This window comes from Trifolium pratense, linkage group LG5, assembly GCF_020283565.1.
Source record: "Trifolium pratense cultivar HEN17-A07 linkage group LG5, ARS_RC_1.1, whole genome shotgun sequence".
Taxonomy (NCBI): Eukaryota; Viridiplantae; Streptophyta; class Magnoliopsida; order Fabales; family Fabaceae; genus Trifolium; species Trifolium pratense.
This window is the reverse complement of record NC_060063.1, coordinates 55668042-55692747: the sequence shown is the minus strand read 5'-3', so window position 1 is coordinate 55692747 and position 24706 is coordinate 55668042. Positions and strand designations below refer to the sequence as shown.

At 33.3% G+C, this 24706-nt stretch overlaps 3 protein-coding genes across 3 annotated transcripts; 1 reads left to right on the top strand and 2 right to left on the bottom strand.

The window, feature by feature from the left end:
• Positions 1–4345: 4345 nt before the first annotated feature.
• On the top strand, positions 4346–5503 carry LOC123884966 (chlorophyll a-b binding protein 3, chloroplastic-like). Its single transcript, XM_045934199.1, has 2 exons — positions 4346–4621; positions 4771–5503. Exons 1-2 carry the CDS (start codon positions 4346–4348, stop codon positions 4969–4971), a joined length of 477 nt encoding a protein of 158 aa, XP_045790155.1. The 3' UTR covers positions 4972–5503.
• Positions 5504–9167: 3664 nt separating this feature from the next.
• LOC123887423 (disease resistance protein RGA2-like) lies at positions 9168–12966 on the bottom strand. The gene is made up of 3 exons (XM_045936744.1): positions 12810–12966; positions 9896–12654; positions 9168–9725 (listed from the first exon to the last, which is right to left on the bottom strand). Exons 1-2 carry the CDS (start codon positions 12854–12856, stop codon positions 9900–9902), a joined length of 2802 nt encoding a protein of 933 aa, XP_045792700.1. The 5' UTR covers positions 12857–12966; the 3' UTR covers positions 9168–9725; positions 9896–9899.
• Positions 12967–15060: 2094 nt separating this feature from the next.
• Positions 15061–21706, bottom strand: LOC123887421. The gene is made up of 4 exons (XM_045936743.1): positions 21479–21706; positions 20397–20607; positions 16452–20088; positions 15061–16351 (listed from the first exon to the last, which is right to left on the bottom strand). The coding sequence occupies exons 1-4, from the start codon at positions 21635–21637 to the stop codon at positions 15241–15243; spliced, it is 5118 nt and encodes a 1705-aa protein (XP_045792699.1). The 5' UTR covers positions 21638–21706; the 3' UTR covers positions 15061–15240.
• Positions 21707–24706: the final 3000 nt, after the last annotated feature.

Sequence of the window (24706 nt, the reverse complement as noted above, 5' to 3'; positions counted from 1 at the left end):
ATTAATTTAAATTTTATAAAAAATTAAATATAATTCTTTTGCAATAGTAGTTTTATTATTTACGTATGAGATATATCATATATTTATTTGGCTTATCTAACATGTATATATTATTGAGTTATTTATTTGATCATGATTCATATAAAAAATTAAACTTGATTATTTTCTCATGATTTTTATTTTAAATTATATAAAGTTATTTGATTACTTATTTATATTTTTTATTTATAAAATTCAAAGTATTACAAAATAATTTTAAAAAAATAACAATTGTTTTACAAGAGTAATTTTGTCAATTAAATATGTTATATATCTTATCATATTATTATGAGCAAGTATGTATTAAAAACAAAATATAATAGTTATCATGTTTGTTATCCTGTGTGCACCAAACACAGGATATGATAACTGAGTATAACTGTTATCCTGCTGTTATCTTATCCTATCCTTATCCTGTTTTATATCCTATCCTGTCACTATGCTATCCTGCGCACCAAACGGGCCCTGACAGTTTTATGTATATTAAGAAATATAATTAATGTTGAAAAAATAAATTATGAGTTAATTTATATAATTGTCCTTCATTTATGATAAGAAAAAAATAAATTGAAGAATTGAAAGAAAATAAGTAATAAATAGTTAAGGGCTCGTTTGGTGCGCAGGATATGATAAGGATAGGATATGATAAGAAGCTGGATAAAGATAAGATAAAATAGTGACAGGATAAACACATATCCTATCATGTGTTTGGTGCACACATGATAAGAAAGAGGATATCATTGTTTTATCATATCCGATATTTGGTCCACACTTGATATTGACATGATAAAATACATACACGTTATATTTAAATGAAAAAAATATTTTTGGAAAGCAAATGCATTTTTTATAAAACAAATAATTTTATATTTTTAATTAACATTAAGAAAAATAAAATTAGTATACACGTTTTTTATAAAATAAAATGATTTAATATTTTAATTGGTATAAAAAATGGGCTGAATAAGCTGAATAATTTTTTTTACTTAAACATCAAATATTCAATAGGAGTAAATAATATCTATTGGTATAAAATAATAATAAAATATCAAATATAATAAAAAATCAGATCATAGGAAAAATAACATTACATGTTTTATCGATAATGTAAAACGATTTATAATTTGGTACAAATTTTTTTAGCAAGGAGGGAGTAAATCACAGCTGATTGATCATCTTTTAATGGTTGAGATTGACTATTTGTGAAACTGTGCGGCAAACTTACCCTCAGTTTGGCTAGCACAATCTAGCTGATAGCTTATACAATACTTTTTTATTTTAAAATTAGTGTCATTGTACTTTTTTTTTACTGTTAGTGTCATTTTACTTTTTTGAAAAAGCAGTATGCAGAAGTGAAGAGTCCTTCTTGGAGAAGTAAGGTTTTTACTAGGGCTGTGCATCGGGCGGGTACGGCCGGGTTCGGGCCTGAAAGTCCAAATCCGCAGAAAACTGAAGAGACTAAAAATGGAACCATCTCCGACCGTTTGGGACAGCGGATATGACGGGTGACGGTCCTGTCGGGTGACGGATACTGCGGGTGGTTTGTTTCGGGTGTGAGCAGAGAAAATCGTTTCTTGCTTCTCTACTGCACTGGCCACATGAAGATGACAGATACCACAACATCGTCTCCATAACTATCACCATTGAGATTTGAGGGAGCAAGCACCGAGTTTCCTCTTCAAACACAGATGCAAAGCCATTGCCTCCCTTTTTCACAAACAGTGGATGTGTCATCTGCGTATATTTGGAACTTGACTGGGTTTAGGAGAGAAAGTTAGAAGTTTGTGAAATATAAACTGAAAATAATTTTAAGATCTGAGATCTAAGGGCCCGTTTGGTGCGCAGGATAGCATAGTGACAGGATATGATATAAAACAGGATAAGGATAGGATAGGATAACAGCAGGATAACAGTTATACTCAGTTATCATATCCTGTGTTTGGTGTACACAGGATAACAAACATGATAACTATTATATTTTGTTTTTAATACATACTTGCTCATAATAATATGATAAGATATATAACATATTCAATTGACAAAATTACTCTTATAAAACAATTGTTATTTTTTTAAAATTATTTTGTAATACTTTGAATTTTATAAATAAAAAATATAAATAAGTAATCAAATAACTTTATATAATAATCATTTTACTTTAAAATAAGAAATATAAATCAGTTTCCTATTTGTCAATTTTTCAATAATTATTTTACTTTAAAATATTATAATTTTAGTAAAATTTTGATTTTTTAGAATATATAAATTACAAAATTACTACAGTGAGAAAATCACATATATATTTAAAAAATAATTATTTTATTATTTATATTTTATTAATTTTATTTTATGTATTTTAAAATATATTTTATAAAATAAATCAATAATTTTTTTTCTTATCCTATCCTGCTGGTAACCCAGCTCAAATTCAGGATAAGAATTATAACTAGAGAGACATGATAGGATAAGCTTCAGGATTAACTTATCATATCCTGCTGTATCACCAAACACTGGATTGCGGCATGATATGATACAGTTATCCTATCCTGTCTCTTATCCTGTGCACCAAACGGACCCTAAATTTCTAATGGAAACGTTTTAGGCCATAAAGCAAAACAAAAAGTGAAGAAAACAAAGTTTAGTAGAAAACTAGTTTAATATGTGTCACTGTCACATGAGAAATTTAATGGAGTACTAGTTTACTTGTAATAAATTGAAAGCATGTGAAAAAAGCAAAGAAAATTTAGAAAAATGGGTTTGTCAGAGTGTGACTTTCTAAAACCAAGAAAGTCTTTAAAGTAAAACCACTTTTGTCAGTCTTTTGAGTCTCAAGAAAATTAGAGTGTGAGGAGTAGGGGTGGACAAAACCCGCAAAACCAGCCCAGCCCACTTGAAACCGAAAAAAAAAACTGATTTGGGTTGGATTTGGGCGGTTTTTTGAGCCCGCGGGTCTGTTTCACGGTTTCAAGTGAGTTCATGTGGTCGGGTCCGGTTCAATAAATGGGATCCACGGATACCCGAACCGACCCGTACTACTTACACTATTTTTATTTTAATTAATTATATTACCGTTATAGCTGTCGTTTTGGACGATTACTTAGCCTTCAGCAGTCACTTTAACGATTTCTCTCAAAACTCAAACCCTAGCAACGCCGCAGTCAGAGAGAGTGAAGATCTGAAACTCCGATCCACCACCATCTTCGCACACTCAGCCACCGTCTTCAAAGAATGTATGATTCTCATCCTTTCTTTCTTTGTGTTTTATTTCTTTATTCAATGGTTTTCTTTGCAAGATGTATCACGCCTTTTCTTTCCATGAGATGTCTCTGTCTGTGTTCTTCATTCTTTTTCATCCTTCCCAGTCTTCTATATTTCACCATTCTCATTCTTCTTCACTCGATTTTTAGGATTTTTGAGTTAGGGTTTTTTATTCAAAGTTGTTATTATTTTCTGTAGTTTTTAAAATCATTACAACTTGTTATTAAAACTTAAAATTCTTTGTTTTTCAACTTATCTATTTTCTGCTGTTTCGGCTGTGTTCGTAGTGGAACTGTGTGTTTTCTTCGGAACTGTGTGTTTTCTTCGTCTGTGTTGTTTGCGGCCTGCTCCTGTTTTGCTGTGCAGTTTTTCTGGTTTTCAGCTGCTGGTGTTGTTGGTTTTGTTTCCCTTTGGCTAGGCTTTCGGTGTGGTTCAATTAATGCCCTGTGTATTTTTTTGTTTCTTGCTGCTCTATGTTTTGTAGTGTAGCTTTTGTATGGTCCTGTGTTTTGGCTTTGTTGTGCTAAATCTTTGGACCTTGCTTTGTTCAACGCTTTCATCCCTTGGTATTTCTATGTTATTGGATTTATTTGTGATATCTTTCCTTGAACATTTGTGGTTGGTTTTGTTACTATCATAATATCCTGTTCTTGTATTTAGTTTTACCTAGTTTAGGTGTTGTAGTTTTTATTACTTTGTTTCCCTGAGAGTTTTGTTAACTTTATTTCAATTTTATTTCAACTTGTTTTTGTTTTTCTTTTGTCTGCAGAGATGGAGCATGGTTGAAGGAGCATGTAGAGCAAGATCATTGTTTGTAAGTGTTAGTTTTTTCCTTTCAAGATAGTGTTTTAATGTTACTATTTTACTAATAATCTTGTTGATTTGGATTAGGGGTTTGTGAATTAAAAAAAATTCAAGCTGTGGTAAAAGTTGACACTTGAGAGGTATTAATAATGTTTATATGTGTATACTTTTTTAATTTTAGTCTTGTATTATATGTTTTGTATTTGTTCCTTATTTTATTTTTTTGTTGATTTGACTTAGAAAGATGGAACAAGGAGAAGGTAGTAGTAGTTTGCAACAAGCTGTTAATCAAGGAGGACGTAAGCGAGGAGTTCTCTATTTCACCATTCTCATTCTTCACTCGATTTTTAGAGTTTTAGAGTTAGAGTTTGTTGCTTTTTTAATTGCAATTTACTTCTATTTGTTTTCTATTTGTTCCTTATTTTTTTTTATTTGGCTTAGAAAGATCAATGATTATGGATGGGACACTGCTGGATTATCTGCTGACCCAGAGGCATTTGCCAAGAACAGGGCTCTTGAGGTTAATTTTCATACTTAAAAATGCTCAAATACAAAAAAAATTAAGGCTTAAACTTCAATTTTCTCTTTTAAAAAAATAATGTTTTTCCTTCATGATGAGGTTTTACAAGACCAATAAATAATGATACTAAACTATGTTGAATAATGAAGGTGATTCATGGAAGATGGGCTATGCTAGGAGCACTAGGATGCATCACACCAGAAGTACTTGAAAAATGGGTGAGAGTTGACTTCAAAGAACCAGTTTGGTTCAAAGCAGGATCACAAATATTCTCAGAAGGTGGACTTGACTACTTAGGAAACCCAAACCTTGTTCATGCACAAAGCATCTTAGCATGGTATGCTATTTAGAAATATGTATCCCCTAAAAATAGAATGCATCATTTCTTAATGATTACAAAGCATGGTATGCTATTTGGCATGTTTCTTCTCTGATGTGAACTGCATGGACCATGATCTAATTTTAGACGAAGGAAATTTTAAGATAGTTTAGGGACTAAGTTATAACTATTGATTCCTTGATTAAAATGCTTAAATTATTCATTGAGAATGTTATTTTATATTTGCTGATTGAATGCAATATTTAATGTCACAGTTTGTTGATTGAATGCAAGATGAAGATGAATCCCTGGGCATGTTGCTTCTTGAATCTGTGGCTTTGTAATATCTATTAGTAGGTGTTATTAAAAATGACTCCGATCTGAAGTCATAAACCATGCAGCCATTTATTGTAATATATTATATAATATAGTTAGTTGTAGAATCAAATTAAACAATTAGTAGGTGTTTATTATCTAATTAGTTGTAACCAAAACTTAACAGGGTTATATGTTTATTATCTCAACAAGTGGTTTGTTGAGTATTTTATGTTACTTGTTATTTATATTGTATTTTACTTATAATTAATATTGGCCAAAAGTGTCAAATGAAAAAATGACAGCAAAAAAGATCATAAATAAAAATCTATCCAAGATATAAAAAGGCTCGATTTCGACTCATCTGGCCAAAAAAGAGCAAAAAAAATAATTGGACTGTTATAAGAAGAAAAAAACAAAAAAAAGCCCAGTAAAACGAAAAACAAAAAAAAAGATCAATTGGGCTACAATTAGCTCAACCCGCAAAAATCCATCCGCCTTACCCGGTACCCGTCAAACCCGAACCCGTCTAACCCGATTTCCAGATTCAGTTTGATATGGGCTAGTAATCACCACCCGTGGATTGGGCCGGTTTGAGGTTTTGGGCCCAAACCGACCCAAACCGGCCCGTTGTCCACCCCTAGTGAGGAGTATTAGTTTTTTTATGCATATGGTACATATTTTGCCTTTTTACTCGGTCGGTTGTGAGTACCGCTGGGTTAATATTTGGGGAACCGAGACCGACCATTGAAAACCGCGTTTGTTGTGTACAGCTTGAACCGAAGACCCGCTGAACCGATTTAAACCGCCCGGTTCGGTTTTTTGGCTCCCGGGTTTATCGGATTCGGTCGGCCATTTTTTTCCTGCACACCCCTAGTTTTTACTATGATGAGAAAAATATTCATACCTGTAAATATTAGTGGATAAAATTCGTGAATACGGGGTGGATAATTTAATGGATATCCATGGATGAAATAAATGAATATTTTAATTACCCGATACTTGATGGATATGAATACGGATTTAATGGTATCCACGCCCGCGGATATCCATACCTGCTAATAAATAAGAAAATTACTTAAATATCCTTAGTTATTAAATATAAAAGAGGCTTTTATATTCCGTACAACTTTATGATGAATTTTTTTTTTTGACTCATCTTTATGATGAATTTTATTTTACTTAGAAATGTATCTATATTATTTTTTAAAAGAGAAATATATGGATATTAGATTAAGTTTTGGTAAAACGAAAAAAAATGAATGTGGTGACATTTCTGTAAATTGAAAGTGAAATGCATGAATATTATTATGTGTTAATATATTTTTTTTACTACTTAATTTAAGAAATTTTAGGTATAATTAGAATTTTTTTTTAAAAAAAATTATCATCCATGGATATCTATTAATATTCGCGGATACCTAAAAAACCGCGGATTACCCGCATAGTGAATACCCGCATGGATATGGAGCGGATACAAATATCATATTTATCTAATAGAGTGGACACAGATATCATAATATCTGCGCCCATGGATATCGATTGATATCCCTAGTTTCTACCGTAAAAAGAAGTTACTAGTCTTTCAAAAAAAGAAAGAGTTATTAGTTTTTGGAAAAGAATGATAATAAAGTTAGTTATTGCTCATCGGATATAAGAACTTTTTTTTTTTCTGAACCAATCGGATATAAGAACTTTAATTAATGGGAAATGTACGTTAAAGAAAGATTACTAGACACTAGTGTTAGTGTAGTGTGACTGTGAGACTGTCTTTCTAAATTTCCGACACATTTTCTTTCAATTTCCAACGGGTAATTGTCGTAGACCATCCAATTAGAAACAACCGGTTGAAATTAAAATTGTGTAAAACTACAGTATTTTGAATAAATTACAGCTAGTATTTGATTATTTTTGGCTTAATTAATCTATTGGTCCCTTAAAGATATTTTAGGTTTCACAATAGTCCCTTAAAGAAAAAAAGGCTCGGATTGGTCCCTTAAAGAAAAAAAGGTTCGGATTGATCCCTTAAAGACATATATGTTTGTCATATTGGTCCTTTCCGTTAAATTTTAACTCCAAATATAACAAAAAATTCCAATGGTTAAAATTTTAAAAATTAATAAGGTTTTTGGTGCACCACTTACACTTAATGACATCCACAATTCAGTCAACTAAAACTAACGTTTTTTTGTAAAAAATTGACGGAAAGGACCAATTGAGAAATTGACTTGTCTTTAAGGACCAATCCAGACCTTTTTTTTCTTCAAGGGACCATTGTGAAACCTAAAATGTCTTTAAGGGACTAAAAGACTAATTAAGCCATTATTTTTTAATGGTTAAGATTGATTATTGCGTGAAACTGTGTGCGACAATTGCACGCTTACGTTCAGTTTGGCCAACATAATATCTAGCTCATAGCTTATACTACGACTTTTTTCGTTTTAGAATGAGGTTGCATTTTACCCTACTTTTTTAAGGCTTAAAAGCTACTTTAAAATAAAGTTGATAAAAAATTTAAATTTAAAATTAAAGTTGAAGTTATTTGGTATTTATTATTTTTTCAACTTAATTATCACTTTTAAGTTAAAATCTATTTGGTAAAATATTTTTATTAAAGTTTTGATATTTTAATATAAATTTATCATAAATAATAGACTTAAGAAATTCATGTTTTTTTAATAAAAAAATATAATATGCAGAGACGTGATTTTTAAAGATAATTATCTTAATAATAACAAAATTAAAAAGCGACGTAAACAATATTTGGATAAACAAAAAAAAATATAATATAATAATCATAAAAAAAAATATAATTATCATAAATTCTTTTTTTATAGTTATTTATTTTGTGTTTTCTTCATTACAAAAAAGACATTTCAACTTTGTTAAAATTGTATTTGACCATACTTCTCCTTAAAAGAAGTACATAAATAGAAAATAAATAGGAGCTAACACAACATTAGTGTCATTTTAGCGGTAATAATTTGTTTTAAAATAAATATCATTTTCACTTTTTAATACAAATTTTGTTAGCGTTAGGATCAAAAGTGTCAATAATTTATTTGACATTAAATCTCATCCATTGATTTTATTTGATCTAAAGTATAAAGTCATCACTAAAATGATTAATATGGAGCAACTCACACTCTATCATCTGAGTTACCATGTGTCATTAAAGGTTTATTTAGTTCTTTAAACAATTGAGTTGCAAAAGTAACTAGATGACTAACAAGGAAACCAACTAACTAAAATATTTACATACAAACCATATCAAAGTTGTAGAAGCTTCCACTCATTTGAAGGGATATATATATGGTAAAGGAGCTTGAAATTGTTGAGGTAATAATTCTGCCTCTGATGGTATCAATAAAATTTAATTTGAACTTCTTCAATTTGTTGGGACTAAATGTCTCATATGAAGGAATATAAATAGTTAGATAGATGTCAAAATTCACTGCCTATGGTGTGTTCCAAGTTGATGGACCTGAAGTTTTCCATATAGAGATCAACTAAACACTGAATGAAAATAAACTCAAAAGTATTATCTCATAGAGCCATTAGGCTATTTTTGGTTGTATAGTATTACAGACCAGTATTCTATCACACCACCAACAGACCTACAGGCCATTATACTACATTAGATATTGAACTTCTTTGCGCCCGACATTTTTCAATTACGAGACTTGCAATGATTTGTAGGGTCTGTAAGTTGGTAAGACGAGTCATTCTATCTAGCAGCCATTCTAAATCGCTGCAAAAATCTGTTGTGAAAGTGATATGGCGAAGCGATGAGAGGTTGCAAATATAATCTAACAATGCTGTTAGGGATGAACAATGAGCCAAGGTGATTTTTTGTAGAGAAGGGAGATAGCTGAGATTTTCTTTAAACTAAATTTTAATTTCTTCAAATTGTTGACTTGTAAACCATTGAATTTGAAGATGCATTAAATCATGCATTATAAAATGAAGTATATAAACAATGATTCAAAAGTTGAATACATGTTGCACAGAAGATTGAGGCATCAAGAACAGATACTCTTAATGCATGCATTACTTGAATGGAACTACTTTCTCATAGAGTTCACTCACTTTAATCTCGATTATACGATAAACAAACAATGAATAATTTTATTGATAAACGAACTTGACGCTGTCTTGCAGAGTTATTTAACATAACTAATCTATAGCAACAGGCATACAAATAAACAATTGCTGCATATAGAAAAGCTTCTCCTTGATGTGCAAACCAGCTATACATGCATACCAACAATTGATCCTAGATCTTTATGAGTGTTGGAGAAGTCATCGATAAATATCAAAAACTCCGAACAGTTAGAAACTTCCTCTGTGATGTAAATGTTCTCTCTCTCCTGAAGCCTTTCAGCTTTGATGACTTTTGTTACAAGAAATGCCTTGCAGTGGAAAAACTTGTATTTGAAGAACTCTTGCATTGACTACACTTCTTTCATGCTAGTCATGAATGGAAAAAAAAAAATATCAGAGGATAAAATCACAAATATAACAAAGCCAAAAAGTTCTAAAACACTACAAAAGAAGACCACCATAATATACTCTTGATGTTACAATAATACAGAAAATCAAAGAGTAAAAATAGTTGTTTTAAGAGGATATATTGGTACCTTTCTAAATGTAGTCCTTTAAGATTATGTTGGGGATGTGAGCAATTTTGGCCCAAGTTGCACTTGCTTGCATCTCACATTCTTTTACTAACAGGGGACATCCAACGATTTCTAGGGTCTGTAATTTGGTAAGACGATACATTCCTTCAGGCACAGATGCTAAATGTGGGAAATACCTTATGGTCACATGTTGAAGCGGTGAGAGGCTACATATCCAGTCAGGCAGTTCCGTTAGGTCATCACAATGTTGTAAGGTGATTTTTTGTAGAGAAGGAAGATAGTTGAAGCTGTCATTAAACCAACTAGCAATTTTCTGAAACTGTAGCCTTGAAAAGTATTCAATTTGAAGGTGTTTGAGAGATGTAAGATTTTGCATCCAATTTACTGGGATGCTATAGACATAAAGTTCGTGTCCGCCAATACACAGGGATTTGAGCAGTGAAAGAGGAGGCAATGAGGGACTCTGATTGTTTAGTGTTGAATTCAATGCCTCCACTGGACTACCATTTAACTCCAATCTCTTAAGTTTTGGGAAAGTAGACATGCGAATCAAGTTCTTACATCCTGTGATTGATAGTTGAGATAGAAGAGGAAAGGGAGGGAAGGATGGATGATGTGATTGCGAAGAGTGAATATAACCTCCTATCCTACACCATCCCTTTAACTGTCGGCAATACTCCAACCTGAGGATCTCCAATGATGGGAAGAATTTTTCAGACAAAATAGGTTTTTCATAATGTATGTATTCTAGAAAACCTAGGTGACTTATATGAAGAGATTTAAGGAATGGGAGACGTTCCAGCGGGGGGAGAAACCGCAAAGTTCCACAATAAGTGATAGAGATTTGAACAATATTTGTTAGTGAAGAAAGCCATTTTGAATTATTAATCCTATATGCTTTAAATTCCCAAGGAGTGGTTTCACGCAATTGCAGTTTCAATGTTTTTAGGCAAACAAGGTTGCTTATGGCTTTGAAAATATCTATTGAAGCCCTGCAATCATATAAGTTAAGGCATTTTAAATGCTTTAACTTTCCAATTGAACCAGATAGCTTGGTTAAAGAAGAATCTGACAGATTCAAGACGCGCAAGTATTTGAAATTTGAAACAACCGACGATTCCTCCCCATCCAATCCTGTCCACTGGGGACACGAGGACAACAAAACCAAAGTTCTCAACCTGCTTGCATCCAAAGATTCCAACAAACCAATGGCATTGCGTTGAAAAGATACATGCACAGGCCTTCCTACTGGTTCTTTCACCTCGCCATCTAAGAAACAACAATTTTTGCCAGCAACTTGCATTGCGAGATCATGCATTAAATCATGCATTTTGAAACTATATATATCACCATCTTCATCCATTCTCGCGTCTTGGAAAAATGACTTTGTCAAGAAAATCTTCACGAATTTGTTACCAACATCTTCGATGACCTTAGTTTCAGGTGAACACTCGAGATAACCTTGTGCCATGCACATCTGAATCCACTCATCTTTCAGCACTTCCCAATCCTTAGGATATACTGAGCAGTATGCAAAACACTGTCGTTGCTGAGGCGACAAATTTTGGTAACTCAGTTTCAGAACCGGCATGATGCTATTTTCGTCTTTGCATAATCTCCAAAAGTCACCTTGTAAAACATTGTTCCATTCACTCTCTTCACTTTTACTTTGTAACAGGCCTCCTAGTGTTCTGATAGCTAGTGGAACTCCACTACATTTTTCTGCTATCTTCTTACCAATTGATTCAAGAGTTTGGTTCACTCCTTCGGCCTCATTCCCATATGTAATGATGCTCTTTAACAAACCCCATGATTCTTCTGGAGTCAAACCATTCAAAACATAGGGGTCACCTACACCCATTGTATGTGCCACAGTTTTACTACAAGTCGTCACTAAAATCTTACTGTCTTTAGCACCACACATTAAGTAAGTTCTCAAATCAATCCATTTTTGATGACTTTCATTCCAAATGTCATCTAGGACTAACAAGTATTTTCTTTCAGATAAATTTTCACGGAGGTTATTTTGCAAATTGTCTAATGATAAGTTTTCATCAACTTTTCCATTTAATAATGACTCTAATATGTTCTTCAAAATAGTTTTGACATCGAAGTTTTCAGAGACACATACCCACATCTTCTTTTCAAAAAACTTTTGCACTTCCTCATCATTATATACCAGTTGAGCAAGAGCTGTCTTGCCTAAACCGCCAATACCGGCAATAGCAATCAAGGATACATTGTGGTCTCTATGTGGTTTCCTCAACAAATTTATTATCTCTTTTTTATTATCTTCTCTACCAATGATATCTGATTCTAATACAAAAGAACCAGTTTCTCTCCTTATATTGTCACATTGCTTAACCACCACAACATTTTGGCTCAAATTCAACTTATACATTTCGTCCACTACATCATTAAAACTTTTTCTTATTTTTTCAATCTCATGAGCCATTTTACAGCGAAAAGCAATTCTATTTGGAGATAAGGAATGCAGTACCTTTGACACTTTGTTATTCTTATGTTGTTTGATTTTCTGTCTCATATCTTCAATAAAAAATTCATCTAGCAAGTCATTGGCAGGATGAAGCACGTCATTGAGTCTTGTAATCCAATTTTGAACAGCATGGTTTTGTTCTTGCTTCTCCTCAGCATCAAGGAGCACAGCTTTGATGGATTCAACTGTATTTTTAAGCCTTTCTAGTTCATCCCTTACACCATAAATCCGTCCAATTTCATGAAAGGCTGCAGAAGCCAGCCTGTCAAAAGAAAAATTTCAGTACAGCAACTAAACTTTTTCTATTTTGACACTTCTCTTATACTTTTTCTATTTTGACACTTCTCTTATATTTATTATAAATGATATTAAAAAATAAAATAAAATTATGTATGCAAAAGTTGAAAAGTTGTTCACCTTTTAATGAGGCCTTCAGCAAGGCCATATGGAATTTGTTCAGCCATCCTTCAAAAGAGCAGATTGAAAAGTTGAAGAGTTTGAGAGTGAAAAAGAATGCAGGAAAAGCATTGGTGTAGTTAAAGCATAGGTGGACCTACCCAGCACTACACACATCAATTATTGTAAAATCTCTATTTATTATTATACTTTAGAAAAGTAAAGATGAGTATAAATTACTGTTGCTAGTCTATTGGTTGGATGTGATTCTCTATCTGAATGTATGACTAATCGGAACACGACAAATTTTACTATATTTTATTTGAATTTCTGTAATGACATTAATGGGTCATCGATCGATTACAAAACTAATTAATTCATAAAAATCACAAAAATTTGGAAAGAAAGAGTATTGTTGATGTGTGACATATTATAACTCTTTCCTTTGTGTTAAAGAGAGAGAACTCCAAATTTTTAACTGAGTTCAAATAATACAATTTTTCAAACAATTGAGCTGTAAAACTAACTTGACTAACAAGGAAACCAATTAACTAAAACATTTTCATACAAATCATATCAAGCTCTTTTACCATATATGATTTGAGGCATATGAAATTGTTGATGACTTAAGTTTTCTCTGAACCATCTTTCTATTGTGTGGTTACTACTGTGGGACAACAAGTATCCCTTTGAATGAGTCAAAGCTTCTACAACTTTGTTGAGGTAATTATTCTTCTGATGATAGTAAAATCATGGTATATTCAATTTTCTGGGGTAAATGTCTCATCTCAAGAAACATAGATGTCAAAATTCACTGCTTGTGATTTTCTCTAAGTTGATGGACCTGAGGTTTTCCATGTAGAGATCCATTAATCACTGAATGAAAAGTTTGTCTCGCAGAACCAGTAAACTATTCTGCAGAGATGATGTAAATTTTCCGCTTTGATTTTTTAGGACTGTATTCTTCCTTAGGTTGATTGTACACTGCATCAGATTAGAATGCAAGAAAATTAAGGGGCAAGTAAATCAATTACCATATGCACTATGTTGCTGAAATTTTCTTGCTCTCCTTGAATGGCACCGACACTTCAAATTAAAGTTGGGCCTTGTTACTGGTGTCCACGTTTCTGGTGTCCGTGTATATACCATTGTTTCATAGGATGTTTACATTCAAACTCAGATTCTGCCACATTCTTTCTTTCCCTCATTACATACCCAATCTTTTTCGGCAAGACCACTTGGTAGCACTGTCATGGCCACATAGTTTTGTAATTTCCAGCAATATAACAACACAAAACTAGCAAACTAGCCAAATTGTTATATTTTGTGTGGGGACTCTCTATTTGAGAAAATAGAATATAATATTTGGCCTTCTTAATTGTCTAAATCCAAGAATTGTAATCAAAGTGAATGATATCGATACAAGTCTCAATAGATGCTAGACTAATGAAAGAGTTTCTTCTTGTATTTGTTTTGAATCACAAAAACATAAGTACTCTTTCATATTATTTATTTGATAATCCCAATAAAGTACTGTTAAAAAATTATATAATTTAAAGAAATTAATTTTAGTTCCACCAGAGCTTATTATGATGGTACAGTATTTCCCATTTGGCAGAAAGAAAGTTGCTACTATAAGACATCATGGTTCACTTGACCAAATCAAATAAGTATCATGCATTGATATTTCCATAAAGTACGCAATTACAGGTAAAAGGATGTACTATATGAAAAATCCAAATTAATATCATTAATTATGTCACGAATATCGAGGCCTAACTCATCCTTACAAAACCGGCTTGTAAGGTGAGGATTGCTTCCTCTTTATAAACTCTTCTCAAGAATCCTATCTATCCGATGTGGGACTAAATCCCACCGAGTGTTGGCCGCTAACACACCCCCTCACGCTTCAGCCCGGCCCAATGGGCCTGAAGCGTGAACATGGTATCAGAGCCTATCGGGTCTATCGTTGGGCTTCCGACATCATTCACGCTTCAGGCTCATTTGGGCTGGGCTGAAGCGTGAGGGGGTGTGTTAGCGGCCAACACTCGGTGGGATTTAGTCCCACATCGGATAGATAGGACTCTTGAGAATAGTTTATAAAGAGGAGGCAATCCTCACCTTACAAGCCGGTTTTGTAAGGATCAGTTAGGCCTCGATATTCGTGACAAATTATGCTTGCACAACACAGTTTTTTAGGGTCTTTATTTGTATCGGTCGATAAATTTCGTTAGTATGTCATGTGGTAAATAGAAATGACATCAAATAGAAATGAAGGAAGCAAAATATTGTTGGCAGATACTCGTAACTAATATAGTGATACAATAATATAAAGGTTTCTTAACAAAGTCACACAAACCACACTGAAAATAGACCAAAGTTAAGTGAACGAGAATACTTAAAACATATTGTAAAGAGGCAGACATATAGCAAGTAAACCTAAGCAGAATACTTAGTCAGAAGGGAATGCAGAACTGAGGAACTTCTCATCCTCGCAGAAAATCTGTAAATTCTTGGTCTCCATCAGAAATTCAATATCTCCATTCTTGAATTTCAGCACAAAACCCAACGTGATCAATTCTGAGAGAGCAGGAACAAAATCATGATTCTCACACAAGACACCTTCTGATATTGCTTCAGAGAAATATGTTGCATACTTCAGTGTATTTCTATGAGAGTCATCCGTCTTCTGGATGAAAAACTTGGCATTTTGCCTTTCCCAGCGTACCATTTTGTCATCTTTCTTGGTAATGATGTTCCCTGATGACAGTGATAAACTATAGCTGACCGTGACCGGCACCATTGTCTCAAGGAAACTCAGGTTGAGAAGACCTTGAACAGCATCATGCCTCTTATCTGGTTCCATTTTCAGGCTAGAACAAGAAAGGAAACCAAGAATGAGCTTAACCAAACCTTTTAAATTGAAAATACTATTATGATCCACTTGCACCAGTTCAACACCATCATCATCAACTACGGATGATTCTTCCATGCATAGTGATTCAGAGATATTTCGAGCACCGATTTTTCGGTAGATGTCGTATATCTTGGAAATGGACAATGGCCCAAAGTTCTGCTGAGGATACCACACAAAAAAATTCTCCTGCTCAAAAAGTTTCTTCAGATGAAGGTTATCAGGAATAAACACATCTTCTTTATCCAACAGAAATATTTCATTGCTGCCTGTTGTTACAGGTAGTTTGATCAGCCTCTCAGAAAGTTTCTTCTCTGTATTTGTGCCCAAGTGTTTCAGGATAAACATCCAGAATTTCGAGCACTTATCATATGACAATTCTTCTGATGATCTCTCCCAATCATTCCAAACATCAACATAATCATCAAGTGAGGGCTTACTCCTGACTTCCATGGCAAAGGTAAAGAAGGGAAGAATCTTCCTATCATAGATATCTTCAAGAACATAAAATTTTAAGCTAAAAATCTTATCTGGGTCATGTATGATGCATTCTTCAGAGTTGACCCACTTTCCACCTTCAGTTCCATTCGGAATCCAAATTTTCTTGTCAGCTTCCTCCTCTGGTTTCCAATTGTATTCGGATAAGTACCTATGTATTTTCACAATATTATCAAAGTCAGAATCTTAAGGTAACTGGCAAGAACGAAGCATAAAGAGAGAAAAATCATGTAGTTGTATAAATTAAGTACCTGTATATTTTCACAATATTATCAGTGTTACAGAGAGAGTCAAGGTGACTGGCAAGTAAGGCGCACCCATTCTCTAGGTCAACAGTGACTCCTATTGCTATGAGTTCTTTCTGGAAAGATGCCATTTTAGGTCCATAAAAATTTCCATCAATAAAAGGCCCATCAGTTGGATTGAAGAAAGTCCTCCACTTGGCATCAAACAACAAACACATCTCTGGAGGCCTATAACCAGCATGTGTCTTTAACCAATTTCTCGATAATTGCTTTTTGAAGTCATCTTCGATGGAAAGCTTATGCTCTTGCAATAGACTTCGGATGCATTCCATCAAAGAAAACACACTTTCAGGAGTAATGGTGGAGCTATCTGAAGGAAAATTCATACATTCAGGCACAAACCTCACTCCATGTTTCAATTCAGTAACAACTCCAATGTTCTTCAGCTCTTCTTTGTACTCATGTATTGTCGCACCATAAAATTTGTCACTGTCGTCAATGAAAGGGAGACAAGTAATTGAAGAAATAGATTTCCACTCAGGACCATATAAAATACATTTTCTTGGGCACACATAACAACCAACCTTAGTATATAGCCACTTCTGATTATGTATAATGGTTGAGAAATCAGAAGGAAATTTATATACAGTTCCCTTAAGCTGCTTGCAACAAGAAAGAAAAGACATGACATTTTCTGGGTTAAATGAAGTTTGTGATGCCTTCTGATTGAAGAGAGAAGCAAATATTTTTATAGCATCTCCAAAATCAACCACCACACCGATTTTCCTCAGTTCGTCTTTGTAATCAAAAATCTTCTCTCCATAGAATTTATGATCAATCACAGGAAGACCGTTGAATACATCCAAAATGCAGCCCCATACCTGGTCATACAAGAAACATTCAATCGGTAGTTTGTAACCCAAATTTGTCTTAAGGCAGCTTGCTTCCTTCAGTGAACTTAACAGCTTCGTAGGGGCATTCAAGAATCTGATGCATTTTATTATCAAAAGAACAGCCTCAGCTGTCAAAGAGGCCAAATTTGAGGGTGATTTTAAATGCTCAATGACAATTTGGTGATTTCCAGATAATTCAACTATCACGCCTAGCAACTTTAGGTCCTCTTTGTAATTAGATATTTCCTCACCATAATAAGATTGATCGATAAAGGGGATATTACTAATTTGTGATGCCACTTGCCATCCGGAATCATACAATACAGTTCCCACAGGAGACCTAAGACCCCAAGATGTCTTTAGCCAAGGCTCATCTCTGATGCTGTTTACAAATTTTTCCAGAGGAAGAACACTTCTCCTGAGATATTGGACGAAGTTAAGCATCAAAAGAACATGATTCTTACTTAAAGTAAAGGAAGACGCACGAGACATCAGTTCTCTTCCAATGAAATTGCATGCATCCTCACAGCTGGACATCACTCCAATTGTCTTCAACTCCTCTTCATACTTATTTATTCTATCCCCATAGAAGCTCTCATCAATCAGAGGTATATCAACAAGAACTGAACCACTTTGCAAAATTTTCCCCAATGGTGAGCGAATTAAGAACGACTTTGAAGGAGGCCTGTATCCATTGATGGTAACTTTAAGCCAGCTTCCATCTTTTATACATTTCAAAAACCTCTCTGGTAGGTGTACTCCCTTGTACTTCAGATTCCGAATCCAATCCAAAAGCAAAAAGGCATTGTCTTTTGTAAGTGGTGTATTAACGGCGGAAAACCCAGCATTCGGAGGAGATATATAAGGTATGTCAGAAGCTCCAACATGAGTTGTGAGGAAATTAATAAGCATCTCGGAAGCTGTAAATTGACCAGCATAAGATGATGCATTTAGGTAAACGTTTCCAAGCTCAACATAATTTTCATTCCTCCAAGGATTAGAAACAATTAAGTCTGCCCATTTGCTCACATTTGCAGGCAAGAGAACCCCTTTTCTTCTTTGTGTGACGCAGCCATAGTTGTCAACAAGTGGCAGAGAATTACATAGACTATCAACCTCCCGCTTTGACAAATAACCTTTTAACAAAGAGTGGTATAGGAAATGAGCATATGCAATGGCAAGTTTGTTGTTATTTTTAGCAGAACTACAGAAGACGTTGGCAAAAGTGTACACGCTCAAATTAGTAACATAAACTTCATTTGCAAGCCATTCCATCAAAGTCTGTTTATGGGCAAAACACAATATAGCATTTTGTATGCTTTCAGGCATAAAAAACTGGTTTGCTGCAAATGAAAATTCCTTGTTCCAATTGATCAGCCAAGAGCAAGCATTGGACTCACTTGAGTCAGTTAGTACTACTCGCTTAGAAAATGGATGGGGCTGTGCACATTCATCAAGACTGAAAGAGGCTAGAGTACCATCAGAAGCCACATATTTAATCAATGGAATCCTCTTAATGTTTGTGCCCTTAAATCTTGAAGACCAGTTTTTTGCAACAAAAAGTAAAAGCTGAAGATAGAGATCTTCTGATACTCCATCCACAAGATTAGAACTCTGGATGCACTTTGCATACCAATCAACGGACACTGATTTTACCCCTAAAAAATTGAGCACTTGATCATACTCACTTTTATCAAATGAAGAATTCAAGATTTTCCTCCCATCATGAGAAGATAGGTTAAGCAAGTACACTCCTTTGTCCCGGGCTTTAGTTAAAACTTTCCAGAATCCAGGTAGCAGCCTATTAACTTCACCAGGCTTATAGAAGTGCTTCTGCTTTGTGTATGTTTCAATAGGGACAATATTTTCGTCAACCAATTTGGCTTTGATTTTGTCCCTCACATAATTAAACTTCTCAAATGGAGAACTTTCAATTGGAAGGAACTTGAACATACGCACCAAACTGGATACTGGAGCTTCATCTGATCCTATGACAAGTGTTCTGAGTGCATCCATAAAGGCTGATGGAACACATTCAAGTATCCCTTGGTTCCATTTATTATCCAAGAGAATTGTCTCCCTTGATGAGGCAAGGACAAAATCGGCTTGAATAATGAAAGGAAAATTAGTGACCATCTCTGTAGGAAGAAAAGCATAGACCCCTGGTGAGCTTTTGCCTCTATGAAGCCTCTCTTGATTAGGGAAGGCCAGTGTCACAACCCATTCTTCCACATCAGTTCTCCTTTCGACCACATTTTCCGACCTGACTGGAAACTTTTGCTTCCACATATAGTAGCTGCATTCCTTCTCAGCATCAGTATTCTCCTCTGCAGAGAGATGGAGTGTGTAAGACTCGGCATTCATGTTTTTCCTAGTCACAAAGTTAATCTCACTTAAAATAGATACAGCAGTCACAGTGTTCTGCTCAGGATTCTCATTAACTTCTCTGACAGAAAGGTGTCTGATTTTGGTTAGAAACAAAAGGACTTCTGGATGAACGCTTGAGAGCTGCTGTTTAACAGGTTTGACCTTATCTGGCTTCAGGGGCAAGACGATTGTCGTAGTAGTTGGAAGAGAATCTTTACCATATATCTGTGTTATGTCAATAAGGGTTGGCTTCTCAACCCATTCAGGAACTATATAGCCAAGGCTGCAATGTGGACAAGGCTTCTCATTGAACCTTATCTGATATCCATTGCTAAAAATGTAAGGCTTAGCAGTAACCAGAAACACACTCTTGAAACCAATTCCTGAAATTAAAACATAAGAAAGATTCTGTCAATTATTTGCATCATCTTCTATTTGGCCACTCTAATAGATATACATAGTAAATCATAATACTATATTCCATGAATTACAAAATTTCCAAAAGAGATAAAGTTGTCTATTGAAAAGTAAAACATGTTTAAATTTTACAAAACAGATAAAATGATATTGAATTCATTAAATGCATTCAACCATATTTGTCAAAGGTAAATAACCATACTAGCACAAGTCCTTCTTAAGTCAAAAGTACAGACCACTTCAAGAAAAATTTAAATGTGAGAATGTGGTGTACCTTTCTCTCCTATGTAACCACTGCTCCTGTTGCCTTTCTTTGTTGACCTTCCAACACTGCAAATGGAATCGATGTTTTTCGGAGAGAAACCCTTTTCATTGTTGAAAATAAGCAATGTGGCTGGAGCACCAGTACCAGTAATGTCATCAGAAGTTATGACAAACTCAAGTGTTGGACTCACTCCTTCATGATAGTTGTTATCTTCAGCATTCTGTTCAAGTTGACAATAATTTTTGTGGAGATTAGTTTCAACAACTATAATCAAAGTCAACTATATTTTGACTTTTATTACTTTTCTATTTCTCCTAAACATGTAATTTTAGAAGTGTAGAATTGACTTTGACATGTTTGGATGTTTTTCAGTGGAATTGACTTTGACATGTTTGGATTTTTTTCAGTAGAATTGATTCTAACTTGAATATAGTATTTGTAGTTTTTGACTCCGAATGTGATTTTTACACTCAAAGTTATTGTTCAACTCACTTTTACAAATATGTATCCAAACATAGTTAACTTCACATTCAACCCACTTTTAACTAAAACCAATTTTTTTTTACCAAATTCACATTCAGAATCACAATTTTTGTCGCCACAAAACCAAACATATATACTAAATATTGAATTTTTATACAGCATAATAAGATGTTAGGTTTTTTACTAAACATATATACTAAAAAAAAATCAAATAAAACCCCTCATTTAACACCATGATTGCTTCGTAAAAAAATAAAAAACACCATGATTGCATAATTCTACATATAGAAAGTCACTCCTTTACATGTTATCTCAATCATGCTGATACGGATTGAACCTAACTCCACCTCAAAACCATGGTCAAATGGGAGGATTGTCCAATCCTATATAAACCCTCACACCGGGATCATTACTTCCGATGTGGACTCTAAGTTGGGTTCATGAAGCGCAACTTGCCCATGGAAATCGGTAACACATGCATGCATTCTATCAAAAGTTCAAAACAATGAAGAAAAAAAAACATTTTTTTAACAAACAATATTATTTTTTATGATTATACTAACAAAGAAAAGACATTAAACAGAAAAAGATGAAAATGGTAAATGTACTTGAATGAGTTCCATAAGAAAATGAACATCTTTTGCATAAAGTTCAGCAGAAAGATTTTTGACAGCATGATGAAGATCTTCAGTCAAAGGATTAGGTTTCCCGCCAATAGAAAACTTTGTTGTTCTTATCTCTTCAATGTGTTCTTTCGGAGTAGCCATTGATGATCTTGTTATGAGTGAAGAAAGCAAAAGTGTGTTTGTTTGGTTTACTTGAAAAGACTCTTTCTTGGAGAAGTAACTGTAAGGTGGGTTATAAAGTTTTTTTTTTTTTAATTAAAGAAGATTAAGGTATAGTTTGGCCTGACTTTTTTTCCTCTTATTTAGAGCTTATGCAAATCACTTATGCATTTTTTATATATTATTATAAGTTTTTCAAGATAGTTTATCATAAAATAGCTTATAAAATTACAATTTTCACTGGTGTGAACTTATAAAATAACATAAAACTTAATGGATTTAATTCAAATACATTGACGGTGTAAAATAATTTTACGCCGTCAATCAATATCAACCACATTTTCCGCCACTTCACCCCACTTTCTTGATATGACATGGTAAAATAGTGGTTGTTTATTAGACGATCGTGTAAAACTATTTTACACCGTCGGTGCATATCAATTAAACTCAAACTTAATTTATATTGCATAATCTATTTGCATAAGCTCAAAAAAATCTAGGTCAAACGGACCCTAAATATCTAACTTTAATCTCTCACAATTTGTTTTTTTTTTTTTTTTGTTTTTCTGTTACAAGAGAGAAACTCTCACAATTTGTTTCGCGCTCCAATCCGTCGTTTGATGAAAAAGACTAATTTGTTAGTATTATTTTTCGGTATTGTTAGTGTATTATTTTTTTTATATCTATCGATACACGGTTTAGGTGAATGATTGTGATTGGTTAATAAATAGTATTTAATATAGAAAAATTAATAAATTTTATTTGTAAACCAATTAGAATCACTCACTTTAACAAATGTACAAGTGCATATCACATAATATGTACCGAAGAATTCATCTGTTTTTTGTTGAAATTGAATTGGTTTGCGAACAATTTGCTAAAGACCAAATGAGAGGCTGGACCAATGCTAAAAATTATTAGAAATTCTAACCACTGTCGATAATTCTTATTTTTACGGCTAAAAAAATGAAATTATTAACGTCAATTCAATACGAGTTACATCTTTATTATATATTATTTTAATCAAACCGATGTTAATTAAGTCATTATCAATCATGAAAATGTAAATAACCATTAAATTATACTTTCAAACATGAACTTATATTATCGATAATATTTTAAATATTTTTTAAATACCGGTCCACATAAACCACTTGAAGAAGTCATTCATATTAGATTTTTTTTATACTTTTATTTTTCTATAATTCTAAGTTATGTTAACAAACTCATGAAGTCATTAGATTTGATCTAGTGGTAGAGATTTGGGTAATATTCAGGAGGTCTTAGCTCCTCTCCAACTCCATTGTAAAACAAAAAAAAAAAAAACTCATTTTAGAAATATTCTTAGTAAAAGTTATACATTCAATTTTTAAAAGTTTTTAATTTTACTTTTTTAATGCAAATTTTTGAACTCTTAACATGTACGAGTATACCTATAAAAATGCAAATTTTTTAAAATTTTTAACATGTATCTTTTCTTTTTTTTTTCTACAGACGAAATGACAAAACCATTGAAAACTCACACACACAAAGTGAAATGACTGGAGTTCGAACCCTGGCACTAACGTCCGACACTAACAAGTTCGGCATTTCTACCAGTTGAGCTAGGATTTGTGCACTTTAACAATTGGATTTTTTTTTGACAAAATTGAAAATTGGATACTTGCTCTAGAAGAAAAGTTATAAAGATATTTTCTTTAGGGAAAAAGTTTTGAAGTTTTGTTTTATACAATGAAAAAGTTTCTTTTTTTATTTTGGCAAAATTGGTAGAGAAAGTTATAAAGTTTGTTATTGCTTATTGGATGATAGCAGTAGTATATTTTTTGTTGTCATTACAATTATTATTTATTGGAGTAATAATTAATTAATTAATTAATGCGTGTACGTCTGTGAAGCCCCGATATTCAAAAAATGGCAAAGTATCGTGTCTGATACGTATACTCGTCCGATATTTTTCGATACACGTATCGAAGAAGTATCGTATCGGAGAAATATCATCAATTAATATTATTTTCTAAAATAAAATATAACCAATACTTGTCGGATACTTCTCTGATACGTGTATCGATAAAAAAAGTATCGGAAAATTAATACTCTTTGATGATGGAAACGTACGAGAGGAGACTGATTCAATTCGTATTTTCTCTTAAGTATTGAATGTTAGAGTATGATATTACCAACTATGTCTTTATTAGTTTTTCTCCTTATCATGACTTGAGCTCTGGACCTCCAACTCCTTAATGCTTAACTCAACTAGCTTAACCAGTTGAGCTACCCATCTCACCCCCTTTTTGGGTAGTACTTAACTTAATATATGTAATTGTCACTTTTTTTTTTTATTTTGAGTAATTTGAATGTTAATTTTTATCATTATCGATGTTAGTTATGTTTATATATTGTGCATTTATATATTTAATTTTAAATTTAATTTTTAAATAACGTATTCCGGACATATCATATCTAGAATTTTGAAAAATTTTCCGTATCGGTGTCGTATCGTATCACGTATCAGGGATTCATGGTGTCCGTTAAAGAAAGAGCGCTAGTGTAGTGAGGAATTTGGGACATTAATGTGCTCAAAATTATTGGAGTAACAAAATTATATTAGCCATTGATTAACAAATTAATGTGGTCAATCACAAATTAATATGTAATAAATAAAATTATTTTCTGCAGGACATTGCATTATATATGCTGGGTTTGGGCTCGAACCCCGGTCATCCCACTAAAAAGTTATTTTTACGGCCAGATTGGATTTCTACTCCAACGCATAAGAATTTTTTGAGCCAGCCATAACATGAACTAGAACCCCCATAACAACATGCATCACTGAACAAAAAATAAATAAAAAATTGATAGCGTTAATAAAACTCGTGGGCTGCTCGCGCCGTCCTATTTTTTTAGTGGATTAAGCTGGACGGATCAACCAGAATAATCGGGTTCAAAACTCCGATTCAACCCGTAAAAACTGATCGGCACAGCAGACCAGACCTGTTTTACCACCCCTAGGTATATAGGCATTAGCCTATTAGGTGTAGGAAAATGTTTTTA

Excerpts from the sequence above, each read along its gene's own strand:
- LOC123884966 (XM_045934199.1), top strand. The coding sequence starts at position 4,346 with ATGGAACAAGGAGAAGGTAGTAGTAGTTTGCAACAAGCTGTTAATCAA. Across the intron at positions 4,622-4,770 it reads CCAAGAACAGGGCTCTTGAG|GTGATTCATGGAAGATGGGC; the intron begins GTTAATTTTCAT and ends TGAATAATGAAG.
- LOC123887423 (XM_045936744.1), bottom strand. The coding sequence starts at position 12,856 with ATGGCTGAACAAATTCCATATGGCCTTGCTGAAGGCCTCATTAAAAG. Across the intron at positions 12,655-12,809 it reads GCTGAAGGCCTCATTAAAAG|GCTGGCTTCTGCAGCCTTTC; the intron begins GTGAACAACTTT and ends TTCTTTTGACAG.
- LOC123887421 (XM_045936743.1), bottom strand. The coding sequence starts at position 21,637 with ATGGCTACTCCGAAAGAACACATTGAAGAGATAAGAACAACAAAGTTT. Across the intron at positions 20,608-21,478 it reads TTCTTATGGAACTCATTCAA|AATGCTGAAGATAACAACTA; the intron begins GTACATTTACCA and ends CAACTTGAACAG. Across the intron at positions 16,352-16,451 it reads AATATTGTGAAAATATACAG|GTACTTATCCGAATACAATT; the intron begins GTACTTAATTTA and ends GAAAATACATAG.